We start from the raw sequence: 16,747 nt of genomic DNA on the forward strand, positions 1-16,747 counted from the left end.
AAAGAACAGCCAGACAGAGAGTGGGTGGTGATTCCAGCTCCAGGAATTGCTGACTGTAGATCCAGCTTTACCATGGAGTACACAGCACCAGCTAGATTTCCAGAACCAGAAGCAGAAATAAAATAAGATCTGCTTTGTTTTGTGGCCCACCATTCAATAAGCTGGCCTCTCCCCACAAAAACTCATGTCCACCAAAAGCAGACAGACCCATGTGGTACTATCCAATCTGAGCAGAAAGCTTAGGGGCTCCTCTCTGTGGGTGAGAGCTGCCTGGCAGAGATGGGGTGGTTTAAGTGTGTTCTTGTTCATTGTTTCTAAGTCACAATGTGGCCTCCCTGTCCAGCATGGGAATGGTTTCCTCACAAGCTCCATGGAACACTCCCCAAATCACTCTAACAGCAGCACACAACTCCCTTGCCTACCTTCTGCTGGATTTTCCTTCAGCTGCTCCTCATATTCCTGCATTGCTGACACACAGCTGTTGTGGATGAGCTCCCCCAAACGCTTCAAGTCGGCCACAGATTTATCCACCAGCTCAGCATCCCTGGCAATGCACTCCAGCCTGGGAGACAGGGACAGTTCTGTGTTTGACACAGCACATCTTCTCTCAATCCCTTCCTAGTCAATTGTTTCACAGCTCAGAGCTGTACAAATATGAATGTATGAAACATGCACGAGTTGAGTTTGTGCAGGAAACAACCCAGGTTTTGTCCTTTATTTTGGTCTAACAGCTGCAGTGCAGATGCAGAAAAACTGATCCAATCCTTTGGATTTTTTAGTAGCAAAGCAAAGGTGAGAACTGTCTGTCTTGGGGACAACAGGGACCCTCTGTGACTGTCCTGTATTCCCTCGGGCTTTTCCAGTTCCACATTAATTCCATTTGATGGTCCAAAGCTGCCATCTGCTGTCCCTTTTGCCTGCCTGAAGTCAGTAACATAAGATTCACACGCAAGCCTTGTGTTTCATACCAGAAGAGTAGAACCAGCTGAAAAAGCACTGAATTTCTCCTACAACACATTCAGGGAACTCTGTCTCAGCCCTGACACCTTTCCAGAGCCAGCACAGGGCCAGGTCTCTGCAGCCCCACATTCGATGGTGGCTCTCTTTGTTTCCCTTCAGGAGGGATAGAGGAGGGAAGGATGCTCCAAATTCAGTCCTGAGGCTAACGTGCAGAGAGAAGCCTGGCCAGTGTTTTGGGCAGTATTTGCTGTTCTGACAGCTGCTCCCTCTCCTTTCTGGGCAGAGTGGGAATGCCCCAAGGCTGGACTGTGCCAGCAGGACACTGCTGTGTCACAGCCCAGTGCCACAACTGCTCCAGCTGGTTTTTAGCCAGCATTCATCAGTTACTGATGAATCAACAGAGACACCAGGGAGTGTCCAGCAGTGCTTGGGGTCTGATAGGAGGGCAGGAAGGCTTGTGCTGTCTGTGGGGGCTGTGTCAAACACCCAGAGCAATGTGTGCCTGGCTGTGCTCACAAGCACAATGTGCATCCTTGATTCCCCTCTGCAGCAGCGCCAGCTTGGGACTCACCGTTCAAGAGGCAATCCAAACTTCTTGTAAGCCTTGATAAACCTAAGGAGAAAAAATAAAAAACAAAAAACCTTAAACTAACTGTCATAAAAAGTAGGTCCAATACCACAAATATGCTTGAATATATTAATTACAGCCTGTCACATTATCATCCTTGCATTCCCCACTGATCAGCTCAGCATCCCTCAGCACTGGGAAGCCTCATCCATTAGCCCCCACAAAGAGTTTTGTGACCTTGGCTGAAGAAGAATACAACATTATTATGAGAGTTGAGTGTTTGACAGATGAGGGGAAAAAAAAAGAGGAGCGTGGTAACTGTAGGGCAAAAAAAAAAAAAATAGAAGAAAGCACTGCCTTACACCATGTTTGTAATTATTAACTTCACTTTTCCAGGAAGAAAAGAGGCATTAAATCAATGTCATTAGTAATTTTAAAGCTTGGGCTGTAAATGTAGCAACCCATCACAGAAGAGCCAAATGTGGTTCAATCCATCACAGAGGTTTGCAGACGAGGTTTGCTATTTATTTTCATGTCTTATTTTTATTGTGAAAATCCCTGCTGTGGCTAACACAACTTTAGGGCAAGAGCTGCTGCAATCAAACATTGCCTTGAGCTGGGAGTAGACACAATGGCTACAACTACAGGTTATTTTTTAAATTAATTCATTTTTTATCTTCTTTTTTTTGTTTATTTTGTATTCTTTCAGCCTCTTTCTGGTACATCACAATAACATAAATGGCTTTAATATTGCATATTGTAACATGTCCTTCCTGCTCTATGGTTTCAAGATGGTTATGGGGCAGCTATCACAGCCAAAAAACTCTGATATCTCCTCCTTAAAAATACACCAGCTCAGAGATAGCAAGAGTTAAGGAAAACTCATAACCTCCTCTTTTCTGTCTTTGGTTGAACATCTGGGTAGAGCTGTAAGACAAAGATCTCTGGGAAAGACTCAAGAACTAGAAGACAGGAGAAGAAAACAATGTTCTGAAATTCAGTCCCCAGCTGACATCAGAGACTGACACACAACCACTGGGATCAACAGGACCAGTGGTTCTCATGAGGTCATTTTGCCAGAGCCTGCCTTTCACTGAGAGCTTAAATCAGCAGGATGACTGCCAGAAAAATGTCAGGAAGGCCAGAGCCCTTGGCTTGTCCAGCTCTGCAGCTCATGGCACCTAAGACCTCACATGTTATACGGCATTAGCTCAATCCACTTGGCCCACAAAGGGCAGTTACAGCATGGATTAATTTTAGGAAGGTACCAGCTTCACTGTAGCCTGACTAAAGACAATCCAGTCCATTTTACAGTGACCTGAATGTTCAGGTCATCAGCTGGGATCAAACTGAATTATATAAAGGTGCAGAAGCTGTGCCAGTGAACCAGCTCTGCCTAGCCACTGACATGCTCACAGGTATGCACGTCCTGGATTAATCTGGGATTTTCTCCACCTGCATGGGATTTCTATATTTGTTTTCTGAACTGTCTCTTGTGGCCAGCACTGACCTCCTGATTTCAGCATCAGTAAATCCTTCCACAGTGTCTTTTCTAACACTCCGAGGGCGTCCCCTGCGCTTCGGTCTCTTCTCGTCGTCGGTGTCGTCAGTCTCGCTCTCTGATCCAGACGATCTCTGAAGCCTTCTCTTGGTCTCTGCATCAGATTCACTGTCATTTGTCTGAGCCTGCATGTACCAGAGGAACAGCAGTACAGTTAACAATGCTAATCTAATCAGCTAACAACCTTTCTGTCCCTCTGTGCACTGGCACTATTTACTGGACTGTAAAACACCCTGAGCGTCCATTCCAGAGGATGCAGGAGCCCGTGTGACCAGCCCAGAGAGGCTGCACACCCTTGCAGTTCCCAGCTGGCTGAGGCTGTGCTGGTCATCCTCCTTTTACAGCCACCAGTCTCACAATTGTATTTTGATCTACTAAGAGATGCTAAAATATTTTTTCCACAGGTTTGTGCCACTGTCCCTTATATTATTTTGAAAACCAAGATACCTCAGAAATTAATCTGGATTCATTCAACATGAATTATCCTTCTCTGTGTTTTTCACGTCAATGTTTTTCCCCAGCTCACTCCAGAGAACAGTTCTAGCCCCTTAAAGTCCCATGTCCCAGCAGAGCATCCTTGCACAGTCAGTGTTCTTCTGAATTGGGGTAGATCCCATTAGCTAGAGAAGAACTTGGGAAGACACTATCTCTTTTGCTCCTCAGGATCCAGATTTAGCCAAGAGTCACCCAGGGAGCTATAGACCCCAAGGAAAAGGGACAGCCAAAAAATGGCAAAACCTGCAGCAAAACCCAATACAATTGGATACTTTGCTTTGTGGTCACTACAGACTCTTTTTATTTTGACTGCTAAGGTGAGATGAGTCGCACCAATTCCAGTCCTGGCCCTCACACTGCATCCCAAACCATTGGTCCAATGCTCAGTGCCAACAAGAGGTCACTGTGCTACCTCTGTGCCTTATTCCCAACCAACTCTGGAGGAGGGAAAGATGCTCAGATGGCAAGGAGGCTTCCCCTGAGCATTCTCTTTGCCAGCTCTCTCCTCCAGCCTCTCATCCCCTCAAGATAGGCTGTACCTTTTTAGTTGAGCTCCGGATTCGAGGCAGCATGTAGATTTCCTCCAGTTCTTTCTGCCTTTCTTCCTCCTCCACCTTTTTCCTCTGCTCTTCTGGAATGATATCATCCCAGTCCTTCTGGGACCGCTCATCCAGCTCTGTCTCTTCCTCCTCCATGGTTGCAAAGTTGGCAACCTTTTACAAGCAAAGGAGAAGCTTTAGCAATTCCCTCCCCTGGCAGGAACACCCCAGAGCTGTCTGCTAAGCCTCAACTTCTCCTCCATAGGAATTCTGCCAACACTTCCATAACTACTTCATAATTGATCCCTATGTCACTACATTCCTGGCTCCTTGCCATGTCTTTGGACTAACAGCTTTTGAGGAAGTACGTGCAGTTTAAGAAGTACTGCTGAGTATTTGTAAATTATTGGGTTTGTTTCCAAATTTGGTAAATTCTCCCTTTTTATTCACAGCCTTCAAAACCACTTTCTTGAAATTAAATTAATACCTCCATGAGGGGCGTTGGAACTGGATGATCCTTAAGTCCCCTTCCAACCCGAACCAGCCTGTGATTCAGTGATCTCTCCGAGGTGTTCCTGCCTGTTACTGACCTCAGCACCACGGCAGGGTGTGGGGAGCCACGTTCCCACAGCCCACTGCAGGGCCTGGGGGTCCCATACCTTGAACTGGGAGAGCAGCTCGTCGGTGGCACTGGTGGACACCTCATTCTCCCGTGTTTCGGCCAGGCGCAGGATCTCATCGATGTCCATCTCCTGCCAGCCAGGGAGAAGGAGGGATAAAGCGGAGGGTGCCGGGCACAGCGGGGAGTAAGAGGCTTTGAGAACAGGCTCGTGTGCTGATATGAGCTAAATAAAGTGCAAATATCTGCAGGGTGTCATCCCAGAGGGCAGGGATAAATTATCTCAAGTGGTACAAGGAAGTACAAATAAGGTGACAGAAGGAAAGGACCGTCAAGGCTGAACAGTGGGGAAAATTTCCAGGCTGTGAGATGTATGAACTGTAGGCTGTGTTCCCTGGGGGGAAGCTCTGCTGCTTGGGCCATTCAGAGAATTGGTCAAAACACTCAATGCTGAACTGTCAAGCGATGTTGCACTGAGGCAGGAGAGAGTGACGTGTTCACTGCACTGTGCTGACTCTTGCCTTGCTCAGAACCACCAAAAAAGGATGCTGAGCCAGTGCTCTGAAGAGGCAGGGAGAGGAGCCTTCAGCAGGCTGTGCTGTCACTAGCTAATAATCCTCAGGAGGCAGGGGACTTCCTTGGTGACCATTACTATTTAATCCCCAACAACAAGGCTCTCCTCAACCCCTAATCCCCCATCCCAGATGCTGCTTTCAGCTTCTCCAGACTCCCACATGTCCTATTCACCAACCTGCTCTCATGCACAGGGCAAGAACAAAGCAGGAAAAACCACACACAGTCCCTCTTGCAGACCTGCAGAGCACTACAAACTGCTGTGTGATTTCAGTTTCAAACTACCTGAGGCTCTGACTCTTCCCCTTCAAGCTCCTTGAAAAGATCTTCAGCTCCAAACTTCAAAATAGCTGTCAGCTCCTCTTTGTTGAAGGGATTTGAGCTGCAAAAACAAGAGAAGGAAAAGGTGTTTTGAGCTGTTCAGTCAGAACTGCTACAGCACAAAACCATACCAGTGTTTTTCCTAGCTGAAGCAAGGAGTAAGTTTTCTACCCAGCACTATAAAAAGCTTTGTTATTAATCTCTTTCCTGCTCTAGCACAGACAAAGACTGCAATGGGAACCACCTCCATCTGCTGGGGGAAATGAAGATAATCTGAGGTCACTGCCAAAATGCAGCTGTTCCACAGCCAGGTTCCCTCAGACCAGGATGATCTCTGGGTGGAAGACAGAAACGAAAACAAGTAATGCCCTAAAACTAGGTTTAAATTTCTGATCATCTTTATCCTATGTGTCCAAATTAATGGCAGCAGAAGCCAAATCATTGGAAGCTGCCATTATTTATTAGCCTTCTGCCCTGTACCCTGTCAAATAAATACTGGGAAATGCCAGCAGGTGAAGCTGGCTATGCCCAGTGTTCCAGACACTTCTGCCTCCTGACACAGTCACATACTTGGATCTCCCAGAGTTGTTGTCCAGAACAGTCCGGCCAGTGGTGTCCATACGCTGGATAACCAAATGATCCAGCACCATTTTCTTCTTGGCTCTCTCAATGATCTCCTCCTCCACTGTCCCCTTTGTGACCAGGCGGTAAATATTCACCTGAGAGGCAAAAAGAGAACACAGCTATTTCCTGGACAGGCTCTGCTGATACTGCAATGCATCCCTCAGCTGTTTTCACTGGGCTGCTGACATTGTCTCTTCACGTGCTTTTTCAGGAGAAAAATGAGCACATTCTCTCTGTATCTCAGGAGAGCCAGTTAAAATCAGGATGGTTAACACAGATCCTGTAGTGTGCCTAAGCACAGAGTAAAAATCTTCTGAAACAATCACTCTAAATTCAACCTAGCACCAAGCTAGCTTTTCACATATCTAATAACCCCTACTGAAGGTGAATGTTCTACTTTTTAAGATTTTCAGGGCAAGAAAGAACAGACTCCACTAGGACTAAGCTGAGAAGTGCAATGCCATGGGTTATTGTTCAAAACCAACAGAAAGACTTGGCAAATCTGGGCTGGGTTTTGTCTCCTACTTTTGAAATGAGAGTCCCTTAGGCACCCCTCTCTGGAGCAAGGACTGGGACAAAAAGCCCATGTTTACAGCAGCCTTGGTGAGGTGAGAGGATGCTTAGATGCTCACACTGAAGCCACAGTGAAAACAACCCAGGCAGCTCTGCTGACCTGCTTCTTTTGTCCAATCCGATGAGCTCGGGCCTGAGCCTGAAGATCATTTTGGGGGTTCCAGTCCGAGTCAAAGATAACAACAGTGTCAGCAGAGGCCAAATTAATTCCCAGCCCTCCAGCTCGTGTTGACAACAAGAAACAGAAGTCCTGGGAAGGAAAAAAATAAAAAGCATCCATGAGTTAACTAGCTTGTAACTGTGGGCATAAAATAGCAATGGTGACTCAAAAGCTGTAAAAGGAGATGGAGAGAAGCCTCTGTTGCACTCATGATTCTTAAAGCAGAAAAATGATCTCCTTCCCAAAAACCCTGTTCATGCAGGCTGGGCAGCAGCAGTCTTTAAGCCCAGACCCAGGGTGAGGCAGTGCTGGCCCAGGTGAAGGCTGTGCTACTCCAGACACGAATTAATATGGGAGGGCAACACAAGCAGCTCAAGGCAAGGGCACCTTGGAGTCACTTTTGAAGGTCAGGCCATGTTGCCCACCAGACTCCTACAAAGGCAGCGGGCAAACACTTGCTTTTTGTTGCCTGAATCCTGTCAGGAGTGAGATCAGGAATGAACAGACTGTGCCAGGTTAGAGCCAAGATGCCTGAGTCCCCATAGATGTCTTCAGGAAAAAGAAAAGGGCAGATTCTATGGGCATACTCACTCCTTCCCCCTCACACTTCCTTTTGTTAACTTTCCTACAACCACAATCTCTCACAATTCCTGTGTGAGCCAAGAATTCCGCTCCAGCCCAGGCTTCTGGAGTGAGGAAAGGTATTTCTCACAGCTGGACTGACTGACACAAAACCAAGTGTCTTGCACCAGTCACTGTGAGTCAGCAAGCCCAGATGAGAGGTTTCAGATGCCCTCTCCTATTACACTGGAGACTTTCACCTCCAGCACCAGACTCCACTGCCTGCCAACATTTAAAATCCCCTATTTCATATTCAAAACCAGCTTCAGACTGGAATCACTCAGCAACCATCTCATTCTCCAGACCAATAGGGAGAGAACTGCTAAATTTTGGCTCTTCCCAGCCTCTTCAGGACTTTCTGGAAATGAGACTTGCAGCCCTGTTCCTTGGACATGAGAGATTTAAAATAAGCAATAAGGCTGGTTGCAAAACCTGCCATATCCGTGTCTTTAAAAGTACCTGGGGTGCTGCTAAAGGAACTGAACTGAACTAATCCCCTCTGGTCAGACACAACCTGTGGCTCAGCCACAAACCCTCTGCCCAGGCCTGCGGTACCTCGGAGCCGTCGGCGTTGAAGTGATCCAGCGCCTGCTTTCGGATCTCCCCCTTGATCGAGCCGTCCAAGCGCTGCAAAAATCAACAACCATGAGAAAAGAGAAGGGAAAGGAGCCCTGAGGGACTGCTGCACCCGAGTGCTGCCAGCCCTACAGCCCCCTTTGCTGCCTGCAGTGTTTAATTGTTAAAAATAGCCGCCAATTAAAAATAACTGCGCTGCCTCAGCCGTGTCACAAGGGCTGGGGGATGCTCGGGGAGCAGGCACACAGCGGGTGACACCGCAGCTCCCGTTACAGCCTCACAGCCAGGCTCTCTGTGCTCACTGTCCTCAGGCTTTATCACATGACACAGACCAAAGCAGGGGCCTGTCAGAGGAGTTTTGCAGAGATGGGGCCACACTGAAATGAAGGGACATCCCAGTTCCTTCCAGTGAGTGCCACCTGTAATCCCAGCACCTGTAATCCCCAACCTCTGGGGAACTCAGTGCCTCCCATTGCTCAAGCTTCCTCCACTTTTTCCCTTGCTTTCCCACACTTTCAAGAGGACCCCGCTGTTTCCCATGCTGATGTTGCTTACCTGAAAAGGGTAGTGTTTGATAGTCAGGTACTCTGCCAAGATGTCCAGCATCCTCACCATCTGGGAGAAGATCAGCACTCTGTTGCCTCTCTCCCGCAGCCTGGTCAGCAGCTTGTCCAGGAGAATCAGCTTTCCACTGCTCCTGATCAAAGACTGAAGAAATAACCATCATTTCCAATCTTACCCTTATGTACATCCCACACAGACCTGCTCCTTTTGAGGTCATTCATCTCTTGTACTTCTCTAATCTAATCATCTGGATTTACACAGCAGAGCCCACACACACAATGAATCACACAAGACAGATCTTACACTGCCCACAACTCCTGCTCTAGAAGGCCATAAAATGTTGCCTGCAGTGGAAGTGGAGGGCTGCAGGTTCAAACAGCTTAGCTGTGTGAACTATTTTTAAAGAATAAGCCACAGAAGCTAAAGCTCCCCCAGATATTATTTTGTTTGGAGCACAAAAGAATGAAATTTATGGAAAAAAGGTGGTGACTAAGGACACCACTCACCTGCAGGGTCTCAAGGCCATTCTCTCTCTCATTTTCCTCGGGAGGCTTGATAAGGTAGCAATGGTTGCAGCACTTTTTCAATTCCATCACAATATTCAGAAAACCAGATGTGCTTCCCCTTGTTCCCTTTGAAAGAGCTTTGTAGTTTCTTGTCAAAATCCACCTGCAGGCAGGAAAATTAAAGTCCAGATCATTGCTCAGTGCAGAGCGGAGTCTTGGAGGAACAAAACCTCCGGGAACAGCTCATTCAGGCATCAGCCTATTTCCCTCCCTCCATCTCTCCTCACTTCTCTTACAGGATGCTCTTTCCTCTCTAAAAACCCTGACGTGACTTTCCTATTGATATTATCACAGTTTAATATTGAACAACATCCCAACATTTTGCATATTGTCACTCCCCCAAGAAAGACATAACCTCTGGCTTGAGGTTATGTTGAACTGTATCACCCTACAAAAACATCTTCCAGAAGGAAAGATATCAACTACCCTACCTCACATTCCCACTGGGAAGCTCCCAGTCCTACAGGTGATGGTGTCACATTGCACTCTGAGGGCCACAGTATGCACACAACACTGGAACACATTGCCAAGGCCCACAGAAAGATGTGCCCATTTCTTCTGGCACTCCCAGTAACTTATTCAGTGACTCACTTGTAATACTGCTTCTGCAGAGCAGACATCTCCACCCGGAGGATCTGCTCCACTTTGGCTGGCAAAGATTTCTCCACATCCTTCTTTACTCTGCGCAGGAGAAACGGCTCCAGGACTTTATGAAGGCTCTGGTAGCCATTCTCTCTACCTTTCCCGTGATCCTCCTCAAAATCCTCCCAGAACTCAAACCTGGCAACAGAAAGGAGAAGAAGGGGAAGAGTCAGAAGAGCTCTTGTCTTATGGCACCAAACAGCATCTATTGGATACACTCCTGCTGCACCACAAGACAGGAGACCAGCAGTTTAGTGGAAACACAGTGGAAGATAATAGATTCCCTCTGCTCTGGTTACCTGAACAGATTGGTGGCAAAACTAGAAGATCTCTGGGCTTAGATATCTTCCTAACATCTTGTAGTTGAGCTCCACACTGACTCCCATGACCCAAAATCCCAAGTTTCCCACTATTTAACTCTGTTGGCATTTACCTGGCTGCAGTTTCTGAACTTTCCTCGGTGCCTCTCCCAGGCACGGCTTTGACAACTGGACTGTTTTACCCTGCTCTGAAGGCTCTTTTGGGACTGTTGCTTCCTCTGACAGCTCCTTTGAAATGTGGAGATCCGCTCTCCTCCACTTGGGAAACCTCAAGCCTCTCCTTCACTCTTTCTGTGATCCAACAAAAAGAATTTGGGGGACAGCTCTTCTTGCAGTCAAACATAATTTCAGTGAGCTTTGGGGCATGCCTGCCTTAGCCTTAGAGATGCCCATAGCTCATCTTATTTTAAAGATTTTTAAATAAAACATTTGTTACCCTGTGGACACTCAATCAGCCAGACAGCACCCCTAGAGCTGCCATGAAATGGTTGGCAGAAGTGCCTGAACCACACTGTACTGGAAACCTCAGAAATGGCTGAAATGATTGCTTAAAACAAGTTTAGCTGCTTAGAGATGGCTGGAAGACAGCAGACAGACTTGAGAGGCATGTATCAGGTTTCCCCATTCAGTTTGCTGCCAGAAATACTCCTTGTGTTAGTTACTTAACCTTTCATTTTCCCCACTAATGTCTGCTCTCCTAGCATTGCTGTCACACCACTGAGTTTAATTCAGGGATTTCTGCCATTCTGCAGTCTTTTGAGCTTATTTAACACACAAGAATGGACAGAGACATTTCTTCGAAGGCCTGAAAGGAGACTCACTTCTCTGGCATGATGAAGTGCAGCAGGGACCAGAGCTCCTTGAGTGAGTTTTGGAGCGGGGTGCCAGTGATCAGCAGCCTGTGGTTGGACTTGAAATCAATCAATGTTTTGTACAGCAAGGAGTCATCATTTTTCAACCGATGGGCTTCATCCACGCCTAGAAAGGCCCAGTTAATGCTTCCCAAAACAGTCTGCAGGAAGAGAAGGCAAAAACACAGGCACTGAGGAGATGGCTGGGTCACACAGGCCCCACCACCTTGCAGATGTGACTCTCTCCAAGGCCAGGAAGCCCTGCTGTGTGTGCTATCCAGGGTGTCCTGACCCAGCCCTGCGGCTGCACCCTCACAGAATTTTCTTGCCAACAAAATTTGGGGACCAGGGTGCCCTCCCAGAAAGGAAAAGGTGAAAATCAGCCATGCTGTACAACATTCCTGCTGTACCTCAGTAATCCTGCAGCAAGTACACCTATCCTAATCCTCCTTTGCTTTACACAGAAAACACAGTCCTTCCCCAAGTTTTTATTCCCCCTTTTCTCCATGCCCTTGAGGGCCTGAGTCTCACCGGAGCAAGAAGAGGAGAGCAGATGAACAAGCCTAAAAAGTTCAGGTAATCCAAGAGTTTTGATTATATATTGTTTTCTTTTTTTAAGCTTTTTGTTTTCTGCTAGGACTCAGTAACAGAGGTGATAATATTTCCTAAGCAGACAGATTTCCTGTAGATGTACAAATACAAATACTGTTAACACTGTGGCCAGAGGTTCAGTGTAATGTTTTGTCCTCTTTAGAAGCCTAAATTAAACCAGTTAAAATCCAGGTTGCTGGACCTGCCTGATGTCTTATATGTAAAAAGAATTGCACAACTGTGCAGTACAAGAGTTAAGACATTGTAAAATGTGTCCCACATTCCCACATTTGCTTGCATTACTGGGAAGGAAAAGCAAATAGTGGCTGTAGTTCTCCATCACCACAGAGGGTAGAGGTGAAACCCACTAGCTGAGAACTGGCTCTCCCCTTTGAAAATGAGAGAAAGTCTAAGCAAAAACATTCTTGGACCATTACTCACCTTATCCTTCAGGAGGATCTCATACGTTGTGATAAGTGCATTGAATTTCAATCTTTTGGACTGAGAATGGATCCACTCATACTCACGGATCTGTGAGGGGAGACAAAAGCTAACTTGAACACATGTTATCAAAAGGAAAGAGTTAACAATTGTTATTTTAGTGTAGCTGTAAGCCAGAGACTCCAGCCAAGTCCAAACCCCTGTTGTCCCAATGCGCCATTTGATGAGCTCAAGGTGCCCAAGGAACAATTTGTTTTAGAGCACACATGGTTCAACTGCTCTTGCACAGGTAATAAAATAAGGTTATGTGTTGTTGTGACATTAATGAACACATCACCTCACTGCAGACACCACTAGTTCCAACAACTAGTGGTTGTCTGAACAGTTCCAAACACTGGAGACAAGCACTTTTACACTGCTGGACTTCTCACTGCATGTTTCAGTCCAGACCAGTACTGGCTTCCAGACTCTAAGAGAAGCCAGTACTGCACTCACTCCAAGAGGCAAAATAAAGCAGCAAATTCCCTGCAGCAGGGAGTTACACCCACACACTCTGCTACCCCAGCTCCAGCTGTCTGCAGTGCTGCCAGCACTATCCACCAGCCTCTCCAGCTGACTGTCACACACATCACACACAGGCTGCTGCTTTGCACCCAGTGCTTCTCCCTGAGCCCTCACCCTTTGCTCTCTGATTACACACCATGTTCCTGCTCATGAGGTCTCCAATGTAAACCACCACGTTTATCTCGGGCGCCCACACTTCAAACTCCCTCTGCCAGGAGGTGAGGGTGGACAGGGGCACCACCACCAGGAAAGGGCCGTACAGCTGGTGCTGGTGGAACAGGTATGACAGGAATGATATTGTCTGAATTGTCTTGCCCAGTCCCATTTCATCAGCCAGGATCACGCTGTTGTTCCTGAGAAAGAGGAGAACAAACAAAAATGCTGTCTGAGCGTGTGTTTCTGCTGCTACTCATTTACTGTGCTCCACATAAACAGCAATCCACAACAGGGACAGAGAGGGGCAGTGCAAAAACAGTTACTGGAACACTTCCAAGTGGATCCCAGGGACAGCCAGACTGAACATGGCACAATAATGTACAAAACTTAACTATGATCACTCCAAACTGGAGGAAAACAGGCCAAGGCAGAGGAGAATCAGTGGCCTAATTTTAGAAGGACATCTCTCAAAGACTTCAATGAGTATATAAGCGCACTGAGCCAGAAACCATTTTTTCCCATTAAGTCAATGGAAATCTAGGGCTGATGTGTACCAGGCTCACACAGCAGCCAAATTCATCATGTGAACAGGCCCAGACAGGGAAAATGCTTTTTGTTTTCACACAAGGTTTCTTAAGTTCATGCTCTAGGTAGTTCCTGCTTGCAGCGTCTCCAATGATAACATTTGAAATCCTCCAAGCTGCAGAAGGAGGGCAGGAAAACACCTCACTTGACAAGGAGGAGTGCCAAATCCTTCAGGGACACAAAAGCCATAGAATGAACATCCCAGCCTCTGTACATACTTGCACCAGGAGTGAGCCAGCCAGTTGAGGCCCTCCAGCTGGTAATCCCGCAGCTCCAGGTTCTCCCCACCAATGTACGAGGGCTGCTTCTTCAAGGCAACAAACCTCGGCCTCTGCTTCAACACCTGAAAGAGATACTGCCATAAGTCCACTGGAGAGAAAGACAGAACTCTCAGTGGCTGAAAGGCTGAAAATTCAGCAATGAAATCTGTGAATTCAGCAAAGAGCGCACATCTCTTCACTGGCTCATGTCCATCCACAGTTTCCTAGCCAGTGCTTGTGTCTGCATTTCTTGTGATTTGCCTGCTGCCCTCTGGTTTATGGTCAGAGCTCTGAGTCCCCCAGGAGTGTATTAAGCTGCACAAAATACACAGGAGTTCTAGCAAGCTCCACTCCCTTCTTTGTCCTCTTTTGGTTTTTCTCCCATTATTTCTGTCCCTCTCCTTCACTGTATCAGCATCTTGCAGGCTTCCTCTTTTCCCAGGTGTGCTGTTTTTTCATCCAAGTGATATTAAAACTGCTGCAGCTCCTTCTGAGGAGGAAGCACTTTGCAAGGATTAATTAAGCCTCCCACTCCCCAGGGGGACATAACGTTCTCACTGTGCACAGAGTAAATGAAACTCAAAGGGGTTCACGTCTCTGCTTGAAGCACAATACGAGCAGCAAACAACCCTTCAAACGCAGGTGGGAGGATGGGAAAATGTTCTCTGACATTTATCCTGACAAAATTTCATGTTCCCACTGCTTGCATCTTCCCCCAGCCTGGAGGAACCCAGCAAAGGAGAGAAGAGAAGCCAGCAAACCTTGCAGTCCCGGGTGGGAATGGTCTTGGAGTTGTTACGGCTGTTGAAGCTGTCAATGCAGTGCTGAAATTTCTTGCTGATCAGAGCCTCATCTTCCCAGCTGCACTCGGCATAGGGCAGCCCCATCCACTTACACAGGTATTCGGGGTCATTCGAGGATGTTTTGCGACTGTTTGCTGTAAAATATGCAAAAAAGCCCAAACCTCAGCACCCATGGCTGAGCAGCACAGGCACGGTTCACAGCTGAACTGCCCAGGCAGCCACAAGACAGGTCTTGGCTCATGGGAAAAGCGTAGAGACATCAAAAAAATGTTCTTTACCTGGGAAATCTGAATGTCCTGTGGCAGACTTGCTGGTCTTCACAGCTGTGTTTGGAGAGAGAAGGGAAAGGAGGGTTGGAATGCTGGCAGCCAGCAGAGGGAGCAGGGCAGGGAATCACTGCCTCACACCCACGTTTTTACAGGAATTGTATTGGAAATAGGTTAAACAGCTCTCCAAGCCAATTCCCAAAGCAACTGGGTGCTGGGACTTCTGACTGACATGACTGTGACATTACCAAAGTGCTCAGTAAGTTCTGGTTTTATTTTTATTAATTAATCATGAAAATCTCACCCCCGAGCTGCCTTGCAGCCTAAGCACATCCTCAATCACACCACGGAAAGTGGACCTCACAAAAGCCAGGCCTATGCTGCTGCTTTGGAAACAAACATCTTGCATCCAAAGGGCTGAAGACAAAGAACTTCAGTAGCAACAATTTCAGCAACCCGTTGGAAACTAGTGTGTCATCCCATACTCCAGGCAAGGAGAGTAACTGATTTGTATTGCTTGAAAACACAGATATGTAAACCTGGATTTCTACTGTGCAAATTCCTAAATTTTACAGAATGAAATACACTAAACACCGTGGGGTTTTCTTCAGGGATACTGGGGGACAGGGAAGAAGAGAGAGCTGCACACTCATTTTCTGTCACATGGAATAAAGTTCCCATTCCTACTTCATCCCCTTACCTAAGTCTTGGCTCCACTTACCAATTACCCTCTCCACTATTTGATACTGTTTGTTCAGCTCTGAAGCCAGTTCTTGTTGGCAGTTGAAATATTCTACATCTTCAGGTGATACCTTGCCCAGCCTAGATGCAAAATAATTCAAAAGAAAACCAAGAAAACACTATAATGCCTTTGCCACAGTGCTCATGGATGTTGCATATAGAAAATCTACTTTCCTATATGGTTCTGTCAGACAAGTCACAGGGGCAAACTACTATTACATGACATGTTTCTTAATTTTCCTAAAATTATAAATTATTGCTGAGAAGCAAATGTCATAGATGTTCAGATTGTCTCCCTGTTAAATGCTGCCTTATTTTGATGCAAGAATCAGTCTCAAAACAGGAACCAAATAGAGATGGAAGCTGCTACTCCAGCTTTAGCACTTTGGAAAGACATTGTAGCTCCCCTTATAGTTCCTGGAGAAGCTGGACATAAACTGATCCAAAAACTTGCTCACAGAGAAGCCCATAATTAACAAGGGTTAATAAGCCCTCACAAACACCTCCTGGGCCAGGTGAGTCTGTGCACCATTCATTTGTCATCAGCCTTCCCAACTCTTAAGCCTAGGAAGAGGCAATAGTGTGGATTTCATGCCTTGTCCTCTCCATTTTCCAACCATCCACACCACAGATACCATTTCTGTGTGTGGGGGGATGTTCCTCAGCAGGCAGAGAGAGACCAAGCTGCACATGAAACACACTTTGTATGAAGAAATCAAACATTTTCACTCATGACTCCTCAAACCTCTGGCTAAAAACAATTTGCCCAAGACCAAATCACTGCTTGAAGTGAAGCCTACCATTGCTTGATCTCCTCCTCTTTTTTCTTGAAGTTTTCTAGCTTTTTCAGGCCCTTCACTTTCTGCTGCTGCAAGGACTCCTCGCTCTCCCACGTGCTGTGGATGTATGACCAGCCTTTCCATTTGATCAGGTACTGAACTTCCCCCTCATCCTTCTCGGGGTCGAAGTCGGCGCTGGGGTTGCCGTTGGCCTCGGTCACATACACCGTGGTGGAAGCTCCAATGGCTGCAGGAGAAACCAGAAACTGCATTTGGTACCCTCCTTATCAACCATTGGATATGAACTGCATTACAGCAGAAACTCACTCTTCTAATACATCTTTTGTGGGAGAACAAAGAACATCCAAAAGGTTCTGCAACCCTATAAGGCAGGCACACAAAAGTTTTCCATACAACAAAATCTTTTT

The 16,747-nt window shown here is 46.7% G+C and overlaps 1 protein-coding gene across 8 annotated transcripts in view; it reads right to left on the reverse strand.

Moving 5' to 3' along the window:
• The window catches only part of CHD2 (chromodomain helicase DNA binding protein 2), a 71,466-nt gene that overhangs the window by 11,832 nt on the left and 42,887 nt on the right, over nt 1-16,747 (reverse strand). For all 8 annotated transcript variants that reach the window (XM_063412373.1, XM_063412371.1, XM_063412367.1 and 5 more), the window contains 20 exons: nt 16,341-16,566; nt 15,521-15,621; nt 14,812-14,856; nt 14,492-14,667; nt 13,689-13,813; nt 12,866-13,082; nt 12,166-12,255; nt 11,104-11,294; nt 9,912-10,100; nt 9,261-9,423; nt 8,746-8,898; nt 8,170-8,241; nt 6,934-7,083; nt 6,207-6,355; nt 5,601-5,697; nt 4,783-4,875; nt 4,124-4,297; nt 3,039-3,214; nt 1,532-1,573; nt 423-562 (listed from right to left, as the gene is read on the reverse strand). In XM_063412373.1, coding sequence (XP_063268443.1) covers nt 423-562; nt 1,532-1,573; nt 3,039-3,214; nt 4,124-4,297; nt 4,783-4,875; nt 5,601-5,697; nt 6,207-6,355; nt 6,934-7,083; nt 8,170-8,241; nt 8,746-8,898; nt 9,261-9,423; nt 9,912-10,100; nt 11,104-11,294; nt 12,166-12,255; nt 12,866-13,082; nt 13,689-13,813; nt 14,492-14,667; nt 14,812-14,856; nt 15,521-15,621; nt 16,341-16,566 — 2,769 coding nt within the window. The remainder of the gene's footprint in view (nt 1-422; nt 563-1,531; nt 1,574-3,038; nt 3,215-4,123; nt 4,298-4,782; nt 4,876-5,600; nt 5,698-6,206; nt 6,356-6,933; nt 7,084-8,169; nt 8,242-8,745; nt 8,899-9,260; nt 9,424-9,911; nt 10,101-11,103; nt 11,295-12,165; nt 12,256-12,865; nt 13,083-13,688; nt 13,814-14,491; nt 14,668-14,811; nt 14,857-15,520; nt 15,622-16,340; nt 16,567-16,747) is intronic.

The sequence above is a fragment of the Prinia subflava genome, chromosome 15 (assembly GCF_021018805.1).
Source record: "Prinia subflava isolate CZ2003 ecotype Zambia chromosome 15, Cam_Psub_1.2, whole genome shotgun sequence".
Classification (NCBI taxonomy): Eukaryota; Metazoa; Chordata; class Aves; order Passeriformes; family Cisticolidae; genus Prinia; species Prinia subflava.